Source organism: Equus quagga, chromosome 18 (assembly GCF_021613505.1).
Source record: "Equus quagga isolate Etosha38 chromosome 18, UCLA_HA_Equagga_1.0, whole genome shotgun sequence".
Lineage (NCBI taxonomy): Eukaryota > Metazoa > Chordata > Mammalia > Perissodactyla > Equidae > Equus > Equus quagga.
Genome location: NC_060284.1, coordinates 48,318,061 through 48,340,020, shown reverse-complemented (window position 1 = coordinate 48,340,020; position 21,960 = coordinate 48,318,061). Strand labels below are relative to the sequence as shown.

Here is a 21,960-nt window from a genome sequence, read left to right as displayed (position 1 = left end):
ATTTATGTGCCACGTTCAGCATTTTCAGACTTCACATTTTTCTATTATAGCTGACTCTGCAAGGCCTGGGCCAGCTGAGAGGTTAGCTGAGACGCACTAATATGAACATTCCAGAATTAAAATATTAAAATATTTCTATACGATTGGAAAGTTAGTAGAAACTGCAATAAGCAAATAGCTAATTAGTAATATTAATTACAACACATGGTGATATCTCAGAAACCAAGTATTTACTCTGAGTTTAGAGCAAATTTCTGGTTTGGGCTCTGAAGGACAGAGCTTGGGGGCCTGCTGCTGATACCGAGTGATTTTAGCTATAGAGAAATTGCCTCTGGCTTCAGAAGTCTTTAATAGGAGAGAGGTCTTGCAAATGAGCTGAAGAGGACCTAGTCTGGAAAAACCCTAAAGGAAGTGCTTAAGCCTTCCCAAGGGAAGAGCAGACCTGGGCTCTAGAGAACCTATCAGGAACATCTCGGAGGGCTTATCTTTTCATGGTGCCTTAAAGATCCCTTAGGTGGGTTTGAGGACCTGGGCTTTATTTGACAGCTTGCGGTCTGGTAGGGAGCAGTGGTCCCCAAGAGCAGTGAAGAGGTTATTGTGGAGGGAATGTGAGCGGGACCCTGTTTAATATCCACAAGATTGTGCACCCCAGCAAGGGACAGCATGGGCTCCTTCTGTCCCCACACTCCACCTGTGACCCCAGTGCACCCCTCTCACCTCCTGTCCTCTCCCTCCCTCTCTCTCTCAATTTCTTTCTTCCTTTGTTTGTTTCTTTCTTTCTGTCTCTCTCTCTCTCCTTCTTTCTTTCTCTGCCATCTAATGACTATCAATGTAATGAGGAAATCATTACAAGAATTAGATGCTGGTCCATATGTGAAATCACAGCTAAAGTGGAAGCATCATTAGATAGTATTTGCCACATCAAACAACAATCACCCAATGATTTTTAAAATAAAAAGGCCAGCAAGTTATTCACATTATTTAAAGAATGGTTTTGTAGTAAAACTTATGGCAAATGACAGACTGTTTTATTATACAGGGTTTATTTATTTAAAACATGAAAGGGATTTTTATTAGTGTATAGGTATGTACATTTACTTATACTATCATGTTTTAATATTTAATATTTTGAAGATCATCCCTGGGCATGGGTTACAATTGGTAGTAGTTTAAAATGGGGCTCAGAATCACATAACTGAGAAAAACACTGGACTCAAGTTTTGTAATGCTTTGTTCTATTTTCAATAACTATTCCTTGCTCTTACCAAAATTTTCATATGCATACGATGTATATAAGTTTCAGATGGTTCATAGTAAATACAGTATTTTCATTCTGATCCTACCAATTTGGAGAGATGATAATTCAATCGAAGTTGAAAAGAAAAAGCTAGATTAAAAAAAGATGAAAAAAGCTGAGAGAAGAGACAAAAAAATGACTCAGAATGCTGGAAGAGAGAATATGTTGTTATGAAAATTCTTATATGTTGCTACTAACAATAATAACTACTATAACTAACAGTTATGTAATTCTTTATATACATACTTTGCAAAACTTTTCACATTAACTATCTCATGTGGTTAATCATAAAGTTGAGTATGGCTATACGTTAGTCTCAGCCTATTTATTTTCTCTTCTGTAATTTATTTGCAATGTGACTAAAAAGTCTGTAAACATCTCCCTGACCCACCTGCCTTTTACTCCTGGAATCCACTATCACTTTAGTCCTTTAGGCATCTTTTTATAAAAATGGCGGCATCCCTAGGGATTTCCATTCCCTGGCTTAAATTCTATGCTGCATTATTTATCTAAATAACGTCTTGTCAAGGAGTTTAATGGGGCATCATAATCAGCCTATCCTCTATCCTATGATTCTTCCCCAGGTCCAACTTTTATCAAAGTGAAAGTGAAAAAGGACAAGCACAATTTTATAATTCATTTAAAAGATCCTAAGAAAATTGTGAGAAACGAAAAAAAAGAAGACGATTATTCTTCAGAAGATGAGAAAGATGAAGGAGAGGAAAAACGAAATCTTGAAATGAGTAAGCAGCTGCATCTTTGTGGCAGTGGTGGGGTTAATACTTCAACAATGTGTCAAACCCATCCACCTGCCAGAATCACAAGTGCATCCTTTGCACTTAGCATGTGTGATTTTTCCAGACGGTAACTAATGTGTTCTGCCTGTTCTGCCATTCTGCTTATTTACATTTTCCCTAATGTAATGTGTATATACATTGTATACATAGTCCATCTATAGTGGGCTGCTTACTAGATTTTTCCCCTTCTGGGCACCCAACTCTTGATTCCAGTTGTCATACAGAGTCTACCCTAGCCAGGCTAGCTTTATGTAGCAACGCCGAGTTTGCAATGTACATTCTGGCCTGAATTTTGTTTTACGTGTTTGTACCAAGTGTAGTCTCTAGGACTCAGGTCCTATTAATTGATCTCTACTGAAGGTTTAGCTTCTCTCCAGTATTCGCTGCAAATGATGGGGTTTCTTTCTATGCTCTATCACTTAGTTCTTCCTATGGTATCAAATTTCTTAGGTTGCAAGGACAAGAGGAAAATCCTAAATTTGGCCATGAGAGCCTCTACCTGCTTATAGACGAGAGCTCCAAGTAGATGTCCATTGATTGTACACCATGAAACTTCATGATAATACCATGTAGCATCTCTGGGCAACACCACCTAGGGAAATTAATTGTTTCTTGCCCATGTGACATGGTTTATACCTGCAAAAGGAGATGAGTTAATTAGTAAAATGTTTTGGACTAAAATTAATGATAATATCAGTAACTAAATCTTGCTAATAAATTTAGTTATAGTCTCAGTATTTTCCAAACTCAAGATAGGAACTCAATGTTCGACAAGTTTGAATGTCCCCAAGAACTTAAAACAGAAATTTTAAATTACTTTTCTTTGTTTTACCTGATATAAAAATATATGGTTTATTATAAAAAATTAGGAAATATAGGAATATTTAAAGATGATAATAGTTGCCCATATTTCTGCCATTCCGGTGGTAACCACTATTCATAGTGTGTTTCTATCTCACTTTATTATCAGGAGCATTTTTCTACTCATTAAATATTCTTTGAAAACAAGCTTTTTTAATGATTTCATAATTCATTGGTATATACATATATACCATAATTTACTTAATCATATCCATGTTCTTACGTATTTAGGTGATTTCCACTTTGTACTGAGTTTTGCTTACATTTCTTTTTAATAAAATGGAAATGTCCTTGATTGGATTTTGTCTTTTAGAAGAATCAGATGCAGAGAATAAAGCTATCAGCAAGTTTGGATCTTTTTCTGCCACCTTGGAAAATGGAATCTGCCTCTCAATAAGTTACTACGGATCAAGTGGAATGGCGCCAGGTGAAATAAACACAACAGAAAGGATAAGTGTCCCATGACCAAGGGTGTCTGCCTATCCTCAGTGTGCTCACTGGTTGATAAACATGTTCTGATTTAATGCCCTTCAGTTCCTGAAGGGTGGGAATATATGTGTGTGTCTACATGTATATGTGTGTATATACATGTATATACATATATAATTTTTAATACATAGAAAATAACAGTGCTTTGACATTTTAAACAGCATTTATCATATAATAATCTTACATATAATCACATATGCATATAAGATTATATACATACATATATATATTCCAGTTATCTTTGTTAACTAGCCCGTGAAAGTAAGTCTGTTAGTTGATGCCAAAGAAAGCATGACTCGCCAAGAAATCCTCTTGGTTTCCTACAGAATAATATTTTTATGAATCCTGTGATTGTGGAACTGCTCAGTGTGCTTCAGTCTTAATGGAGCCATTCACTGGACATCTTGAAGAATTTCTTTACCCTACTTTTAATAAACAAATTCTCCAACTGGAATCTATTTCCTTACAAACCACAAAATAATATGTCACTTTACCAAAAGCCAATTAAGAAATCTTGTGGGTTCCCCTGCATTTTTACAGGGATCTAACCACAACAGATTTTTTTTTGAAGCTTTACAAAATCCAAAGGTAGTCCCTATGCTGTCTAGCCATAAAACTGTGTGTTCATCATGGTGATCTAATTATCTGTCTTACTATGTAGTTCCTTTTCTGCAGAGACAACATTCCCATCATTCTAATCTCATTTCTTACCTTGTGCCAAATATTGTAGTCCTCTAGTGAGTTAAAGAGCCCATTAAATGTGTTAGTATTTTTGCTTTATTTGAGGTTTTGTCTTTTAATTTTGTATTTGATTTGTTTTTAAATCAGCACTTGGAAAAGTCATCTGGTGCCTAACAAATTATGTATTAAAATCCGTTACCACGCATAGTCACTACAAAGTCCTGTCCCATCTGAACATAGCTTATCATCATTTTAGATTAAGATATTTGAGCTCTACATTCTTTCAACTGTGTTGCTGCTGTTTCCTAAGTGATTTACTTATTCTTGATTTAATCCTTAAATTAATACGCAATCGTTCCATTTAAAACAAATGTTCCTAATTTCAGGTTGTAAGTAACTGCATTAAAAGATGTTTATAGTGTGAATAATAAATAATGCTTTACTTCCTATATATTAAAGAAGTTGAAGGCATGAGCCTTTGTAAAAAATATATTATAAATTCCTAAGGATGTATGTAACACTAATATTTAAGAACTGTTATCTGCTAATGGATAAACAAATTTACGATCCAATTCTCCCCCCTTAATTGAGTATGAACGGCCCTCTAGAGCTTATTCATCTTGCTTAACTGAAACTCTACGCCCACTGATTTTGATTAGTAACTCCGCATTTCCTTCTCCCCACCTAGCCTCTGGCAACCACTATTCCACTCTTTTATTCTATGAATTTCACTATTTTAGATTTCTCATATAAGTGGAATCATGCGGTATTTGTCTTTCTGTGACGGGGTTATTTCACTGAGTGTTGTGTCCTCAAAGATCATCCATGTTGTCACATATTGCAGAATTTCCTTTTTATTTTTTAAGACTTAATAGTATTCCTTTGTATGTATGTAGTACATTTTATTTATCTATTGATCTGTCGACGGACACTTAGTTTATTTCTATATCCTGGCTACCCTATTTTTTTGTGCTTTTCAGTTCCTTGAATGAACTATGCTTTCTCTTGTCTCTGGCCATTTTCTCATGCTGTTCCACTTGCTCACAACACTTTCTCCTGAAATGCCTCACACAGCAAGTGGCAGTAGTGGGTGAACTGGTCTTTGGAGGTGAGTGGGAATTGCTTAGGCAAAGAATCAAAGGAAGGAAATTGTAGATACCAAAAGTAGTATACACAAAAGCTCAGTTGTATAAAAGCATGGCATGCTTATGGAAAGCCAAACCATGTAGTATAGCCAAAGCACAGGTTGTGTGGAGGTGTTTTGTGTTAGATGCCCTTCTCCTGGGTTCCTATGGTGCTCTGTACTGCCTCTGTCACAGACTTAACACATGACATTGTACTTAAAGATTTCTTCACCTGAACTACCCATTACATTGTAAGTTCCTTGCAGTCTTATTCATCATTGGCTATCCAATTTATAGTACATAGTAGTAGGTACTCAATAAATATTTACTGAATGAGTAAATGAATGGAGATGAGAGGGAGGAGCTTCTAGCTGCCTGTAACTGGATGCCATTCACTTATTTATATATTGTACTTCCTGTGGATCAGGCAGCTTGCTGGCACTGAGTCACTAAGATGAATAAAACCATGCTACTTCTGCTCAACGAACTCATTGTCTAATGGGAAAAGAAAACATAAATAGACAAATAACTGCATAAGTGCTAGAAATTACATATAAACAGAGTCCTGGGACCAGCTAGAAAATATTTCAGAGAGAAAGTATAGTATCTGAGATGGGACTTCAGAGATAAGTGAGCACTATCCAGACAAAGCAACAAGGAAAGGGAATCTGTTAGTAAGAACCATTTGTATAAATACACAATTGTGTGAAAGCATGACATCTTTATAGAAAGGTGAAAAGTTGAGTGTGGCTGGAGTGGAGAAAGGTGAGCATTGTATGTCCTATATGATTAGTGTGTGGCAGACATCTTTAAGTAAGGAAAGGGAGATGACATGGTCAGATTTTATTTTAGGAACATAATTTTAATGATAGTTTGGAAAGTACACTGAAGTGGGGGTGCCATGATAACAGTTAGGAAACTACTGCAAAAAATGAATCAAGAGATAATGAGAATCTGAGCTAAGGTGGTAGGTAGGAATAGATAGGAGAGGCATGGTCTGAGAGAAATTTCTGAGGGCTTGGTGACTGGTTGGATGCATAGGCTGAGTCAAAAAGAGAAAATGTGAATGATCTCAGTGTCTAACTTGAGAAATGAGGTGCATGATTGGTCATGGCATCAACTCAGATTGAGGACTTGGGAGGGCTACCCTGCTTGGGAGAAGAGAGACTTATTGAGTCTGAAATGTCTCCAGGACCAGAAGCAGGGGGAGATATCTAAAAGCAGTTGGAAATATGGACCTGGAGCTGAGAAAGAGCACACCTTGAGATGTAAAGCTTGGAGTCATTAGCACAGAGATGACAGTCTGCACCCCAGTAGCAGATGAGACACTTAGATGTGATATATATCATAAAGCTGCTCAACTCTGGCTGTGTATCAAAATCACAAGTGATGCTTCACAAATATAAATGCCTGGGCCTCATCCCCAGAGTGTCGGATTCAGTAGGTGAAAGTGCAGGCCTGAGCATTTTTTTTTTAATTCCATGACTAATTATTATGGGTAGCCAGAGTTGAGAACATCTGTTGAGTAATGATGAGGGGGAAACCCCTGGGACCTAACAACATTTAAGGGATCGATCAAAGAGGAGGAGTCAGTAAAGGAAACTGAGAAAATACTTGACTGGAGAGGTAAGAGGAGATCCAGGTGGTAGTGTTATCCTGGAACCCGGCGAAGACTAGAATTCAAGACATAGGGATGCTCAGAAACTTCTGACATAGTTCCTCCACAGATCAGCTCTCCTTTTAGATTCTGACAATCCTTTAAACCCCAGAATAAGATCCATCATCTGCAAGAAAACTTCTTTTATCATCTCAGCTAGAAATAATCTATTTCTTTTCAGAATTTCTTTGTTTGTAACCTTTATGTTTCTATTTAATATGTCCTTGTATTGAAGCTATTTGACTGCAGATATTATTTAGACTATTTTGCCTTCATAGGTCTTTTATATTTTTTTTCATTACTGCCCACTGCTCCAAACATTTTGCATATAAGAACGTCTTAATAAATATTTCTCAAATAAATGAAGAGATGGTTTACTATCCTGTCATTAGAAGTTTACAATCTATATGGGAAGGCAAGAACATATGAAATAATGACTAAATCAAATATATCAAAATATGAAGTACCTCAAATTTTTTAACTACAATCCTGATTTTCAAATCAACTACATTACCCCTGAAATCTATCCAAGTTGATAAATCATATTCAGAAAGGTAAAAATTGTTGCCAACTTGTGTAAATGTTTGAGATGTAAACTTTGTTTAACAAACAGATCAAATATAAATGTCTAATTGTTTTCTCCTTTTTCTCTTTATAGAGGATAAGGATCCTAATTTGGAAGCAATGTTGAATATCCCGTCAGCACTCACTCCAACAATAATTCCTGTGGTAGTGACTGTTCCTCAAGGCAAAGGAAAAGGGAAAACCAAAGGCAAAGAAAAGCCCAAAGAATCTATTAAAGAAGAGGAACATCCAAAAGAAGAAGAGAAAAAGGTTAGTGGATCTTGCCATGAGTCCCAAGCTCTTCTTCTGCCTCAACGTTAACTTTTTAAAAATCATGAGTTATGTCAATAGTGTTATTATAGTGCATACATTTTTATTGTGCAGACTCACTAGCATTCCTTTAAGTTTCAATTTTGCATGGACAAGAAGAGATTTGCGCACAAGAGTTGGATTCCATGCCAGGAAACATATCGTCATATACAAACTGTCTCAGGTCATTCATTCTAAACTCAGAATGACTAGTTCAACATTTTTTCCACCCAGGTTCTTGAATGTTCTTTGCTTTTGGTTGGTCAAATTTCTACCATTCCTTATTTTGAATACCTTATTTAGTTCCATTGAGATAAAGAACAATTGGAACAGGAGGATCTCTAAGTAAATAATAGAAACACTTGCATTTGGTAGACTTGGACTTAGACATTGATGTGCTGAGAATTCAGCAAGACTAGAGGACAACTCGCTAGACCCCCTCTACCTCCACTCCCGCACCAAATGCAGACGCACACACGCACACGACGCAAGCCTTGACTCTAAGCATTTTCCTAGTAGAAGAATATAGATCAAAAGACGTTCTAAAGGAGGGGCAAGAAGGAAACTACCTGCCTAATTTTGACTCTTTTGGTATTTACTAATATAGTGGTACAGTTTGTATAATGTAAAACTGCTCAACTTATTAGAAGAAAAAAAATGTGTGAAAAAGTGATCAAGAACCTGGATTTCAGACCCCGGCCCTTTAAGTGTTATGAGGTTTGAAAGTTGCTTAGCCTCTCTCTGCACTATATTTACATGGCTACACTAGAGGAGTTTTCTCAGGCTAGGACATTTGACCTTGTTAAGTAAAAATGTTCAAGTATTGAACAGAATAACCCCAGGTAATTCTTTAATTTGTCTGAAAGCAATTTTGTAGCAAACCAATTGGTTCACCCAACATTTTTAAAAATTGACAATAATGGAAGGGTGGTAGATCATTACTGAGTTTGTGTGTAATGATAGATTTGTCATGGCATGTTCATGTCTTCAAGCATTATTGTTCATTTTAGAGAATTTCATAAGCTTTTTGCTTTGTGTTTTTAACTGAGTTTTAGCTAATTATTCATATTTTATTCTCCCTTAGTAACAAAGGCAAAACAACCTAAATGATCAACAATAGAAGACTAGTTAGAATAAACTAAAGCTCCAGCAATGGGGGACCAGTTGAAATGATTTTAGTTGCTAATAAAAGAGAGCCAGTTGGAAAAATTGAAATGATTATCATTAGGGATTGGTTGGAAGTAACCAAAAAGCTTTCATTCTAGAGTTCATATAACCGAACAAGGGATTCAGGCATAGTTAGCATGAAATTAATTAAGATTTTTTAAAGTAGACACACCCAAACCCTCATTAATTTATAAATAACCTTTTTATTGTCTATTTTCTTTTATTGTTTTTTAATTACTACAAAAGCAATGCATGCTCATTATAGAAAAATAAGGACACATATCCTAATAGCATAATGTCTCTAGCATCCAAACTGTAAGAATTACACAAAGAAGGTAGTGGGAATGTTGGCCAGCCCTTACACCTACCATGCAGACAGAGGCATCTTTCAGGGCCTAGCTCAAGCCCCACCTCCTCCCTGATCCTTTCCTAGTTATTCTCATTAACTTTGATATCTCCCTTTTCTGAGGAAAGATGTGCCAACAATTTGGTACTATTATTTAACTGTTTCACATGTCTGTGTGCTACTCTACAAGCAGAATAAAAATTGTACAAAGAAAGAAACTCATGAATCCTTATAAACTCCATGACAGGGCCCTCTAGTCCTGAGCAAGTCATTTTAAACACTCAGCAAGTCCTTGCTTAGTCATAATAAATCAATAACTCATTTAGAGAATGACAAGCGACTATTCACATGTTAAATTATTTACAGGAAGAAGTAGAACCAGAACCTGTTTTACAAGAGACTGTTTATGTTCCCACCTTCCAAAACCTAAATGTGTCTTGCCCCAGTGGGCTTCTAGTGACCTTCATTGGCCAAGAGTCTGCAGGTGAGTGCTAGCTGGGGTGGGTTGGTGAGGCAAGGGGGCAGAAAATCATGTAGAAAACAGTAAGGCACCACTGAAATTGTGTATTTGCCTACCAGTTACACATACTTGTTGCTGATAATGAACAATAGGCTAATAATTATGATAACCATATTTTGAGCACTTACTGTGGGCCAAGTACTTAACATACAGGACAAAATACAACTACGCTAAGCTAAGTCCTAATAATTCCATTTTACCAAATAAAGAAATCGAGGCTTCAGAAGGTTCAGTAACTTACCAAGTCACTCAACTCCTAAGTGGCAGTGATAAAATGCCATTTTTGGTCCAGTGATGGCAAAGCCAATGCTCTTACTGTGTGACCCTATCTTGCTGCCTCTACAAAGGCCAGAGGTATGGTGCTTTGCTGGTCTGATCAAAACCAAAGACAGTGAACGCAAAGTAGATAGAGATAATTGCAGGCTAAATAGATGAAGAAAGCTGGTCTTGTTGCCAGGTATCAGTATATAATTTTAGAGGATCTGTTATTTCTGTGAATTCTGTACATAGCTACTAACCTATTAAGATGAATAAATAAGTACAAGTAGGACTTCTTTAATTAATCTGATGGGGCATCCACATTGGTGACTGAATGTGAATATCATTTAAATGGAGACCCACTATTGCAGTAGAATTAGGGAGGTGGCCACAAAGCAAGCCCTGAACTAGGACTTGAGTTCCAACCAACTATATGGCCCTTTCAATTACTTACTGTCTCTAGACCATGTTTCTTCATCTGATAAATGTTATATGATATGAGTGGATCCTGATTTTTTTCACAACCAAATATCCTCTTTATTATGGTTCCCTTATGTACACCATATTTGAAAAGTGTATCTATCACAGAAAAAGCATATGTATTTGAAAAATAATTCAATGTCATATTTACTTCCCAGGCAAAGAAAACTGAATGTTGTAATCTATTTTGTCTCAATTTTGCTTTTCATTAGGCTTTCTGAATTATGAAAAATAGACCATGGACCCTTGCTTCAATTTCCAAGGATTGCTAGTGGTCCATGTTTTCATGGGATCGACTGTGTGTGCTATTAAGACTGATGGCCACTAAGGGTCTTCCAAAGTTGAAGATGCTATGAGTGCACTGAGAGAGAGATTGTTTTCAAGTTCAAAGACATATTTGTTTGTTTGCTTGCTTGATCCTGTTTCAAAACCCAGCTTGATACTTGTTTCACCTGTCTTTTCTATTAGTTTCATTGTCTAATCTGATATTTTCATCCTTATGTCAGAGAAGACAATGTGGTTAATAATAACTCTGCCTGGAACACATAATCTTTTTTAAATCTTCCGTATATTATAAATATCCTAATTCATGTCTGAACATAATTACAACATAAATACCAAAGTAGCAATATCTTTATCAGGGTCAGCCATGGACATAGGGAGAGAAGGTCACATGGTGTAAGGAGAAAGACTTGAGTTCTTTCCTGTGTGATCTTGGACAAGTCATAACCCCTCTCCACCTAATTTCTTCATTTATATAATAATGTCATGTACTAAACATAGTTTTAGAAGTATTAAATGAGAAAATACTTTCTATTCTGGAATATATTATTCCAATGTTACGTTTTTGGTTTTTGGGTTGTGATAGAGGTGGTTGTTTCTACGGCGTAAGAAAACGGTTAAGAAGAGACCTGGTTCAAATCCGGGGTCTGACACTTGCTGGCTGTGTGACCCTGGAGAAGTTATAATCCTTCCAAGCCTCTACTTATTTATTCGTCTGGAAACTCTGGAAAGTGAAAGTGTCTACCTTAAAGGGTTGCTGAGGTGGGCTGACTAAAATACACATACAAAGCATTGAACATGTAGAAATATCTCAGTAAGTGTTTGTTCTATCATTATTATTACTTCTGTGACTTGAGGAGTATCATGAAAGGCCTTCATTCCAAAATATTTTCCCATCAGTGTGATATAGGCCTTGAAGTGCCATCATTACATGTTAATAAGCCACTTTATAAATTGGGAAAATTATTGTTAGCAAAAACTGAGTAGCTACTCTGTGCCAGATATTCTCAATAATAATAGTGCTTTCTTTTGGAGGAACTTATTAGGTGCTTTTATCCTTGATTGCCAGCTAAGAGTAGAACCCTGAAAAAACTCTGGATTTGGTTCGGGATGGGGATTATGTTAACTTTGGAAGATGATGAATGATTTAGGAAGGGCAAGCCTCAGTGAGTGACTTCCCCTGGGGCTCCAGGCAAGCAGAGGACACCAGAGGAGCATTGCGCATCCAGGAACAAGAGCTTACTCAAAGTGACAGAAAAGTACCAATGGGGAGCAGAGGGAACATCTAAGACAGCAAAGCTCTGCTTCTTGCCTCGTTTTCTCCTGGAATGTCCTGGACTTCATTAGAGAAAATGGCTGATACATGAGAAGGTACCTAAGAAGTACATGTAGATGATCTTGTCTACTACATTCGACTATAACAAAGGCAGCAAAGAACCAGTACACTGAGCCATCTGTCATGACGTGGAAACTGCCCTATTATTCATATGTGGACAAAAGAATGAAAAAAATTAGGCAAGAAAATAAAATCCCAGCCACATAGCGTTGTCCAGTTCACAGTAAGGTTATTTTTGTTGTTGTTTATTTAAGATCACCATGTTATGGATGAGGAACCCACTTGGGACATCATGGTCCGACAGAGCTACCCCCAGAAGGTGAAGCACTATGAGTTCTACAAAACGGTGATGCCACCAGTGGAGCAGGAGGCATCGAGAGTTATCACTAGTCAAGGCACTGTCGTCAAATACATGCTGGATGGATCCACACAGGTAAGAGAATATGTTAGACAAAGTACTCTCTCCTGCTGCAAAGGAAGGAGCTGTGGAAGGAGCTGCTTACAAACAAGCTACGGGTAAGGAACAGTATTGTGACAGGGGGGAGGAACAACCCACTTGAAAATGAAATGAAACTTTAAAATGACAAATAAACAATAGTATAGGTGGAAGAAAAAAACACTATCTGTGCAATCCAGGATCCAAATAAACTTATCTTTCTACATACGATCCAAGATTACAGACTGAACACAGTGTTTACTTCTGCTCCCTCTCAAGGCACCTTAAAATGATATAAAAATACTTTTAAATAATAAATTCATAACAGTACTAGAGAACAACAAAATGTGTCATCAATCGATCAGAAGATTGGGAGAATTCCTAGAAAATGCAAGTCGGATGGGATAAGACTGATGGAGAAACAGGGGCAAATATTTAAACACATGAAAGAAAAAAATCCCGCAGCGAAATTAAAAATCAAAATAGGAGTTCTAACACAGACATTTCACAGATGGAGCTCTGAAAATCAGGCGAGTGCCCCAGGCAACTCACTACTACCTAGAAGGTGGGAACCAGAAACCATAATATCCCAAAGCCATATGCCCTGCTCCATCCCTCCCCAGTGATCACAGAGAAGGAGCTCCTATGCCCAGACACCACACTACCAAAAGGTGAAAAGGGGTTCTTGATGAGAAATATGACCATGCACCCGAGGATCATCAACCTTGGAGAAAAGCCAGTCCTGTGAAAGTAATGTACAAAATTCAATAAGTTAAAGAAATAGCATCTAAAAACAAGAGTAAATAGTGGCTGGTCTGGTGGTGTAGTGGTTAAGTTCATGTGCTCTGCTTTGGCAGCCCAGGGTTTGTGGGTTCAGATCCTGGGCACAGACCTAGCACCACTCATCAAGCCATGCTGTGGTGGTATCCCACATAAAATAGAGGAAGACTGACACAGATGTTAGCTCAGCAACAATCTTCCTCAAACAAAAAGAGGAAGATTGGCAACAGATGTTAGCTCAGGGCCAATCTTCCTCACGAAAATAATAAATAGATAAAAACAAAATAAATATGTGCTAAAGTTCTAAAAAGTTCTAGTTATTAAAGTTATTAAAGTTCTAGTTATTAAAAAGATTGAAATAGAGTGGAGAATTCCCCAATTGCATAGGGGAAGGGTGAAGAATAGGAAAAAAACCAAAAAACCTCAAATCAATCCAATAAAAGACAAGAAATAAAAAGAAAAGAAACAAAATGGAAAGTAAGTGGAAAACATAAAATAATATTATTGTGCTGGTTATTAAACTATTGTCTTTGAGCTCCACACCTACCCTTCTATCAGATGCTTTCTGATGCCGTGTCTGGAGGTGGAAATAGTATTTCTTCTTTGGATTAATTTTAACCTATGTCAGTTTGACACACAGTGTTCATTGTTAACCAGTCTGTTCCTTGCTTCTGAGAATACCGACAACTTTTGCTTTTCCTTCAGATTCTCTTTGCAAATGGCGCTGTGAGCAGTAGTCCCGATTCAGGTCCTGTTTGTCCTCCTCCTGAAATGCCAGCGAGCCCTCATAACGGAGACTTGATGGACAGTGTTTCTCAGCAAAAATCAGAAACAGCACCGTCTGAGACTGTCATCACAAAGAAAGGTAATAATTGAATCCTCTCAGTTTATAGTGGATTTAGTGAAGTGCTTAATTAATGTTCAATATCACTGTTATTATACTTCTCAATGAATATATTCACATATATCACATGCATATATGTGAATTTGAATCACGACATTACAGTTTCTTGAACTGCTTTTTCTCCTAGTAGTAAATAATGAAGATTTTCCTATGCGTTATGTACTCTTACACAACATTAGCTCTAGTGCCTGGGCTGCTGTTTGAGGGTTAGTTGAGCAGATCAATGATGTCAAGGTTCTGCATGGTCATCTCTCTAGTTCTCTGACCTTTTCCTCAGGGTTGCAAGAAAGCCACACAGCTCCAGGCATGAGGTCCTTATATAATAACTTCCAAAGCAGAAAGGAAAGAGGGTGAACCGAAAAGTTTTCAAGCATCTCTCTTTAGCAGGGAAGAAACTATTTTCCAGATCCTCCCCACCGGCAGACTTCTCCTCATACCTCATTGGCTGGAGCTGGCCAAGTGGCCAGGGACCCAGGCTGAGAAAGAAAGTATCTGACATTTTTGGCTTTTTTTCTCAGGAGATGAGCACTATTATTAGGGGAAAAAGAAGGTGGATAACAGTTGGCTGAGCAATCAGCTGTGTCTGCCCTAACCTAAATTGCACAGATGCTCTCCTCGGAGACATTTCCAGCTTACGCCCCTACCTCCAGCACAGTATGAAAATGTCTACTTCCTCATACCCTTGCCAATACTGGATTTTCCTGTTCTTTTAATCTTATTCAATTTGATAGACAATTAATACACCTTATTATGTTAATTTTCATTTCTTTGATTACTGGGGAGTCAAACATTTGAAGCCTTTTTTTTCTTTTTGTGAATTTTCTATTCACATCTTTTCTTGGTTTACTATTGGAATCTTCCTCTTTTTCATATTTATTTGTAAGGGTTCTTTATATATAAGTAATGTGTGCTTGTGTACCAGCACAATCCTAAATACTTTAAAATTTTAAATCAGCTCATCCTCACAGCAAACCGTTGAGATGTATATTTTAATAATCTCAATTTACAGATGAGGAAATTGAGACACAGAGAGGTTATGTAACTCCCTTGAGGTTGCTTAGCCAGTAAGTTGTAAAGCCAGGATTTGAGTCTGGGCACCTGACTCCTAAATTACGCTGTATCTCATGTGTTACAATTTTTCTCAATTTCTCATTGCCTTTAATGATCTGAGACCAATATTTAATCTTTTTTGTCAGTTTCACACATCTCACCACAGTAAACAGTAACCTTGGATGGAGGCAAACTGAATTCCTTTTTTTTTTGGTTACTCAAAATTTAGTGAAATAGATTTTCCTTTAGTCCTAGCAGGAGGTTCCTGGTTGAAGTGAATGAAAGTGTCCCCAAAGCTTTCCAAACTTCTCAGCCCGAGGCTTCCCTCTGTGTTGAGACGAGAGGATTTGATGTAAGGGCAGCCACTTCTAGAGCCTAACCCACTTCCGAGAGACTTCTGCCTCCAGCATGGTGCGTTCCAGATTTCTTCACAGCCCTTCCATCCTAGATGATACAGTCACTTTTTAAAAATCTAATAGATTTTATTTTTTAGAGCAATTTTAGGTTTACAGAAAAAAATGAGCAGAAAGTACCGAGTTCCCATACACTCCCTCTCTTCCCAGCTGGCAGTTTTCCCTATCATTAACTTCTTGGATGTGCGATTTGTTTGTTTCCGTTGCTGAACCAATACTGATACATTATTATTAACTGAAAGTCATAGTTTCCTTTGGAGTTCACTCTTTGTGGTACAATTCTATGGGTGGTTTTTTTTTTTTTTTTTGAGATTGGCATCTGAGCTAACATCTGTTGCCAATCTTCTTCTTCTTCTTCTTTTCTTCTTCTTCTTCTTTTCTTCTTCTCCTTATTCCTCTCCTCCCCCTCCTCCCCCTCTTCCCCCTCCTCCCCCCCCTCCTCCCCCCCACAAGCCCTCCAGTACATAGTTGTATATTCTAGTTGTAGGTCCTTCTGGCTCTGCTTTGTGGGATGCCTCCTCAGCATGGCCTGATGAACCATGTCGGTGCCCAGGATCTGAAGTGGCGAAACCCTGGGCTGCCCAAGGGAAGCATGCGAACTTAACCACTCGGCCACGGGGCCAGCCCATCTATGGGTTTTGATAAATGTGTGATGTCATGAATCCACCACTACAATATCATACAGAACTGTTTCACCACCCTAAAAATCCCATGTGCTATTTATTCATCCTTCTCCGGTCCCCTATCCTGAACTACCCCCACCGTGAACTCCTGGCAGCCATTGATCATTTTGTTGTCTCTATAGTTTTCTTTTTTCCAGAATGTCATGTAGTTGGAATCATACAGTATGTAACCTTTTCAGACTGGCTTCTGTCACTTAGTATTACGTATACATTTAAGATTTCTCCATATCTTTTCATGGCTTGATGACTCATTTGTTTTTATCAAAGAGTAATATTCTGTCATATGGATGAGCCACAGTTTGTTTATCCATTCACTTAGTGAGGGATATATTGGTTGCTTCCAGTTTTGGGCAATTGTGAATAAAGCTGCTTATAAACATTTGCATGCAGGTTTTTGTATTGATGTAAATTTTCAATTCATTTAAATAAAATACCTGGGAGAATGATTGCTGGAATGCGTATGTTCAGCTTTGTAAGAAACTGCCAGACTGTCTTCCAAAGTGGCTACACCACTTTGCATTCCCACCAGCAATGAATGAGAGTTCCTGTTGCTCCACATTCTTGTCTGCATTTGATATTATTAATTTTTTGGATTTTAGTCATTCTAATAGGCATGTAGTGGTATCTCATTGTTGTTTTAATTTTAATCCCTTGTGATATATAACATTGAGCATCTTTTCAGATGCTTATTTACCAACCGTATACCTTCTTTGGTGAGGCGTTTGTTGAGATCTTTTGTCCATTTTTAAATTAGATTGTTTTCTTAGATGCATTTACTTTTAGAAGTTATATTTTACTAGTGCTTTCTGAACCTGCTGGGTAAGGACCACCCCTACCCATACCTCTGGCACATTCCAAGCCTTCTCTCTCTATTTCATTTGGGATCCTGCTCTATTCATTTTAGGTACTGCCCACACAATTTTCTCCCAGGATGAGATACTGTCCTTTTGGAATTTTGCTTGTTGGAAAATTCTGAGAGCTATGAGCTCCTACACTTACCTCCTCCCTGTTCATTCCAGTAGCTCTTTCACATCTATCCCTGTGGGCTTGCTCTTCAGCTCTGCTTTTGGCAGCACTGGTGTTCAATTGAAGTTTGATGGTTTCCCTAGGTTTTCTACAAATGTAATTTCTGGATTTTTTCCATTGTTATTATTGCTTCCTATGATTTCTAGAATGAGAAGAGGGAAAATTCACAACTATCCTACTGCTACATACCTGAAAAAAATAGGAAGTCTCTCATATGTCTTTCAGTTTATTTGCTATTCCTTTTTATCTTTCTAAGGTGGATACTTAGTTCACTAATTTTTAGGCTTTCTTCTTTCCTAATATAGGCATTTATGGCTATAAATTTCCTTCAAAGTATTGTTAGCTTCATCCTAGGAATTTTAATACCAAGTTTGTTGAGATATGATTCACATACCATAATATTCATCCTTCAAAGTTTTAGTATATTCACAGAGTTGTGCAACTATATTCACTATCTGATTCCAGAGCATTTTCATCACCCCCACCTCCCAAAAACCAGTACCATTAGCAGTCATTTCACCTCCTCCCCAGCACCTTGGAACCACTAATCTACTTTCTGTTTCCACGGATTTACATATTCTAGAAATTTTATATAAATGGAAACATAAATATGTGGTCTTTTGTGACTGGCTTCTTTCATTTAGCACAATATTTTCAAGGTTCATCTATGTTGTAACATGTGTCAGTACTTTGTTTTTATGGTTAAGTAATATCCATTGTATGGATATACCATGGTTTGTTTATCCACTCATCAATTCATGGACATTTGGGTTGCTTCCACTTTTTAGAAGTCACAAATAAAGTTGCTATAAAAATTTTCGTGCAAGTTTTTGTGTAGACATTTGTTTCTTGAGTAGATACCTAGGAGTAGAATTTGCTAGGTCATATAGCAACTGCGTTTAGCATTTTGAGGACCTGACAGACTGTTTTCCAAAGCAGCTGCACTGTTTTACATTCCCACCAGCAACAGATGAGGGTTCCAGTTTCTTCACATCCTTGCCAACACTGTTATTGTCTCTCTGTAGCCATCCTAGTTGGTGTAAAGTGGTATCTCCTTTTGGTTTTGATTTGCATTTCCTTAATGGTTAGTGATGTTGACTGTCTTTTTATGCGCTTAGTGGCCATTTGTTTATCTTCTCTGGAGAAATGTCTATTCAAATCCTTTCCCCAACTTTTCACTGGATTATCTCTTTATTGTTAAGTTGTAAGTATACTTTGTTTATTTTGGATACAAGTTCCTTATCAGATATATGATTTGTGAATATTTTCTCTCATTCTGTGGATTGTCTTTCCACTTTCTCCATGGCATCCATTTTGATTAAGTCCAATTTGTTTGATGCAGTCCAACTCTCATTCATTGCTGGTGGGAATGCAAAATGGTGCAGCCACTTTGGAAGACAGTTTGGCAGTTTCTTACAAAGCTGAACATATACATTCCAGCATCATGCTCCTAGGTATTTTTTTCCTTTGATTGCTAATGCTTTTGGTATCATATCTAAGAAACCATTGCTTAATCCAAAGTCACAAAGATTTATTTCTGTTTTCTTCTAAGAGTGTTATAGTTTTAGCTCTTGCATTTGGGATTTTTTAATCCATTCTTATTTAATTTTTATATGTGGTATGAACTAGAGATTCAAATTCATTCTTTTGCATTTGTTAAAAAGACAATTCTTTCCCCCATGAATTGGTTGGCACCCCAGTCAAAAATCAATTGGCCATAAATGTATGGGTTTGTTTTTGGACTTTCAGTTCTACTCCACTCTTCTATATGTCTATCCTTATGCCAACAGCTCACTTTCCTGATTACTATGGCTTTGCAGTAAGTTTGAAATTAGGAAGTATGAGTCATCCACCTTTGTTATACCTTTTTAATATTATTTTGACTCTTCTGGTTCCTTTGCATTTCTCTATGAATTTTAGGATCAAGTTGTCAATTTCTAAAAAAGAAGCAGCTGGATTTTTTATAGAGGTCCCATCGAATATGTAGATAAATTTTGGGAGTACTGCCATCCTAACAATATTGTCTCCCAATTCACGAACGTGGAATATCTTTCCTTTCATTTAGGTCTTCTTTAATTTTGTTCAATGCTATTTTGTAGCTCTCAGTGTACAATTATTACACTTGTTTTGTTAAATCTCCCCTAAAATATTTTATTTTTCTTGATGCTACTATAAATATAATTGTTTTCTTAATTTTGTTTTTGGATTGCTCATTGGTGTTTACTAAAACAATTGATTTTGTGCGTGTGTGTGTGTGTGTGTATTGAGCTTGTATCCTGAAATCTTGCTGAACATATTTATTCTCCTCTTTTTTGTTTTGTGGCAACTCTGGAAATAAGATCCCCACCCTCAGTGTTTGTTGTTGTTGCTATTATTGCTGTTTGTTTAGTCCCTGTCCTGAACTTGTTCTGGCAAGTCTGTTTCCTTTGTCCTGTGTGGCCACTGAGGTCTCTGCTCAGTCAGTTTAGTGGTCAGCTAATGATTGGACAGGGATTTCCTCAGATGCCTCAAACGGAAGTCTGCCAGCCTTTGCCAAGGGGCTTTGTGTGCTTATTGGGGGATGCCTTTATCACTCTTGCAGTTTAGACCCTATCTTTAGCCTCGGCCAGAGGCGAGAGATTTGGTATTTCTCAGGTCTTTCCTGGGCATGAGTACAGTCCTGCATGCGCATGCATCCTTCTAGAGTCCCAAGCAAATGTCAGAGTTTTTCAAAGTCCCCTATGGACATCTCATTCTTTAGTTTTTCTTTTTAAGTTTTTTAGTCAGCCCCTTGTTTGCCCTATTATTGCTGCCTCAGGCGGTCACATTGTAAACAATTGCTACTGATTGTTTCACCAAGGGACTCAGAAAAAGACTGTTTATAATGAGTGAATTCTGACTCAGGTCAGAATGAGGCTTTACAGGAAGTTTTCAGACAAGTCAAACGACGACAATTCTCTGGAAATGGAGCTTTTAGGGAGAATTCCAAGTCCATCTGCCCCCTCCAGTGGCTGCTAGAATATTGGTTTTTACAGCTACTGTGATTCTGAGGCTACTGTTTTTTCAAGGCTACAGAGGAGCTGGAGATGGGGAAGGCTGGAGGCTGGGAATAGGGCAAGTTATAACACCACAAAGCAGTTGCTCTTTGCTGAGATTCAGCTGTTTTCTTGAATTGTTTCTCAGATTGTTGCAATTCTTTGGTTTATTTCCAGAGTTCTTAAAAAGTTGATTTTGATCCTTTTTTCCAGTTTTCTCGTTTTGATGGAGGAGTGACTTTTCAAAGGTCCCTACTTGCCATTCCAGAAGGGCTTCTCCCATCTCACAAGAAATAATATGTAGTACTTTTGTTATTTTTTAGTTCTAAATATTTTCTAATTTCCTTTATGACTTCTATTTTGGCCCAGAAGTTATTTAAACTTGTTTCTAAATTTCCAAGCCTATGTAGTTATTTCTGGGGTTTTCTTATAATTGATTTTTAGCTAATATTTTGATATTTGTTGAAACATGATATACAGCCTCATATGTGGTCAAGTGTTTAAAAAATTCTGGGGGTGATTGAAAAGGGCATGTATCCTCAATTTATCGAGTACAGTATTCCTTTTATATCTATTAGATCAAACTTGTTAGTTGTGTTGTCCAATATATAGCCAAGTTCAGCAAACTCTTCTTTAAAGGTCAAGATAGTAAATATTTTAGACTTTGTGGGCCATGTGGTCTGTGTCACAACTACTCAACTCTGCCCGTGTAGCATAAAAGTACCCATAGGCAATACGTAATCAAATGAGCATGCTGTATTTTGTTGCAATAAAACTCATTTATTGACACTAAAATTTGAACATCGTATAATTTTCTTGTGTCACAAAATACTATACTTCGAGTTTTTAAATTATGTAGAAATGTAAAAAGAATTATTACTTCACAGAATATACAAAAACAGACAGTAAGCCATATTTACCCCACAGGACAAAATTTGCCAAACCCTATTCTATATCCTTACAGATTTTTAAATCTACTGTATCAATTTATTCAGCAGAATTATGTTTAAATTTCCTGAAAGGGTAGAATAGTTTATTTAGTGCTGTGCTCCTTATAATTTAATCTTTATTTTTAAAATAATTATATCTTTTTTATAGTTCTGTCAGATTTTCCTTTATATATTTTTAGGATATGATTTTAGATACTTACAAATTTAGAGCTGTTATATCTTTATGGTGAATTTAACTTTTTATCAGTGTATTATGAATGTTTATCCTAGGATTTAGGATTCTTTTTTGCCCTAATGTCTATTTTGCTTTTATTAGTATAGCTACACCAGCTATTGTTTAATACTTTTACAGTATAATTTTTTCCGCACTTTATATTACTTTCTGTGATTTATGTTTAAATGCTTCTCTTGTAAGCAATAAGAAGGTGGATATTTTAAAAATTCAGTTTGACAATTTTTGTCTTTTAACTGGAGACTTTAGTCTATTTATTGTATAACAGATATTTTCCAAAAATATCTTTATATTATCCTCATTC

At 36.9% G+C, this 21,960-nt stretch overlaps 1 protein-coding gene across 7 annotated transcripts in view; it reads left to right on the top strand.

The window, feature by feature from the left end:
• SPAG17 (sperm associated antigen 17) overlaps positions 1-21,960 on the top strand; it is a 209,397-nt gene that overhangs the window by 122,337 nt on the left and 65,100 nt on the right. For all 7 annotated transcript variants that reach the window (XM_046645074.1, XM_046645076.1, XM_046645075.1 and 4 more), the window contains 6 exons: positions 1,882-2,040; positions 3,269-3,382; positions 7,565-7,740; positions 9,659-9,776; positions 12,423-12,601; positions 14,090-14,249. In XM_046645074.1, the coding sequence (XP_046501030.1) occupies positions 1,882-2,040; positions 3,269-3,382; positions 7,565-7,740; positions 9,659-9,776; positions 12,423-12,601; positions 14,090-14,249 (906 nt within the window). The remainder of the gene's footprint in view (positions 1-1,881; positions 2,041-3,268; positions 3,383-7,564; positions 7,741-9,658; positions 9,777-12,422; positions 12,602-14,089; positions 14,250-21,960) is intronic.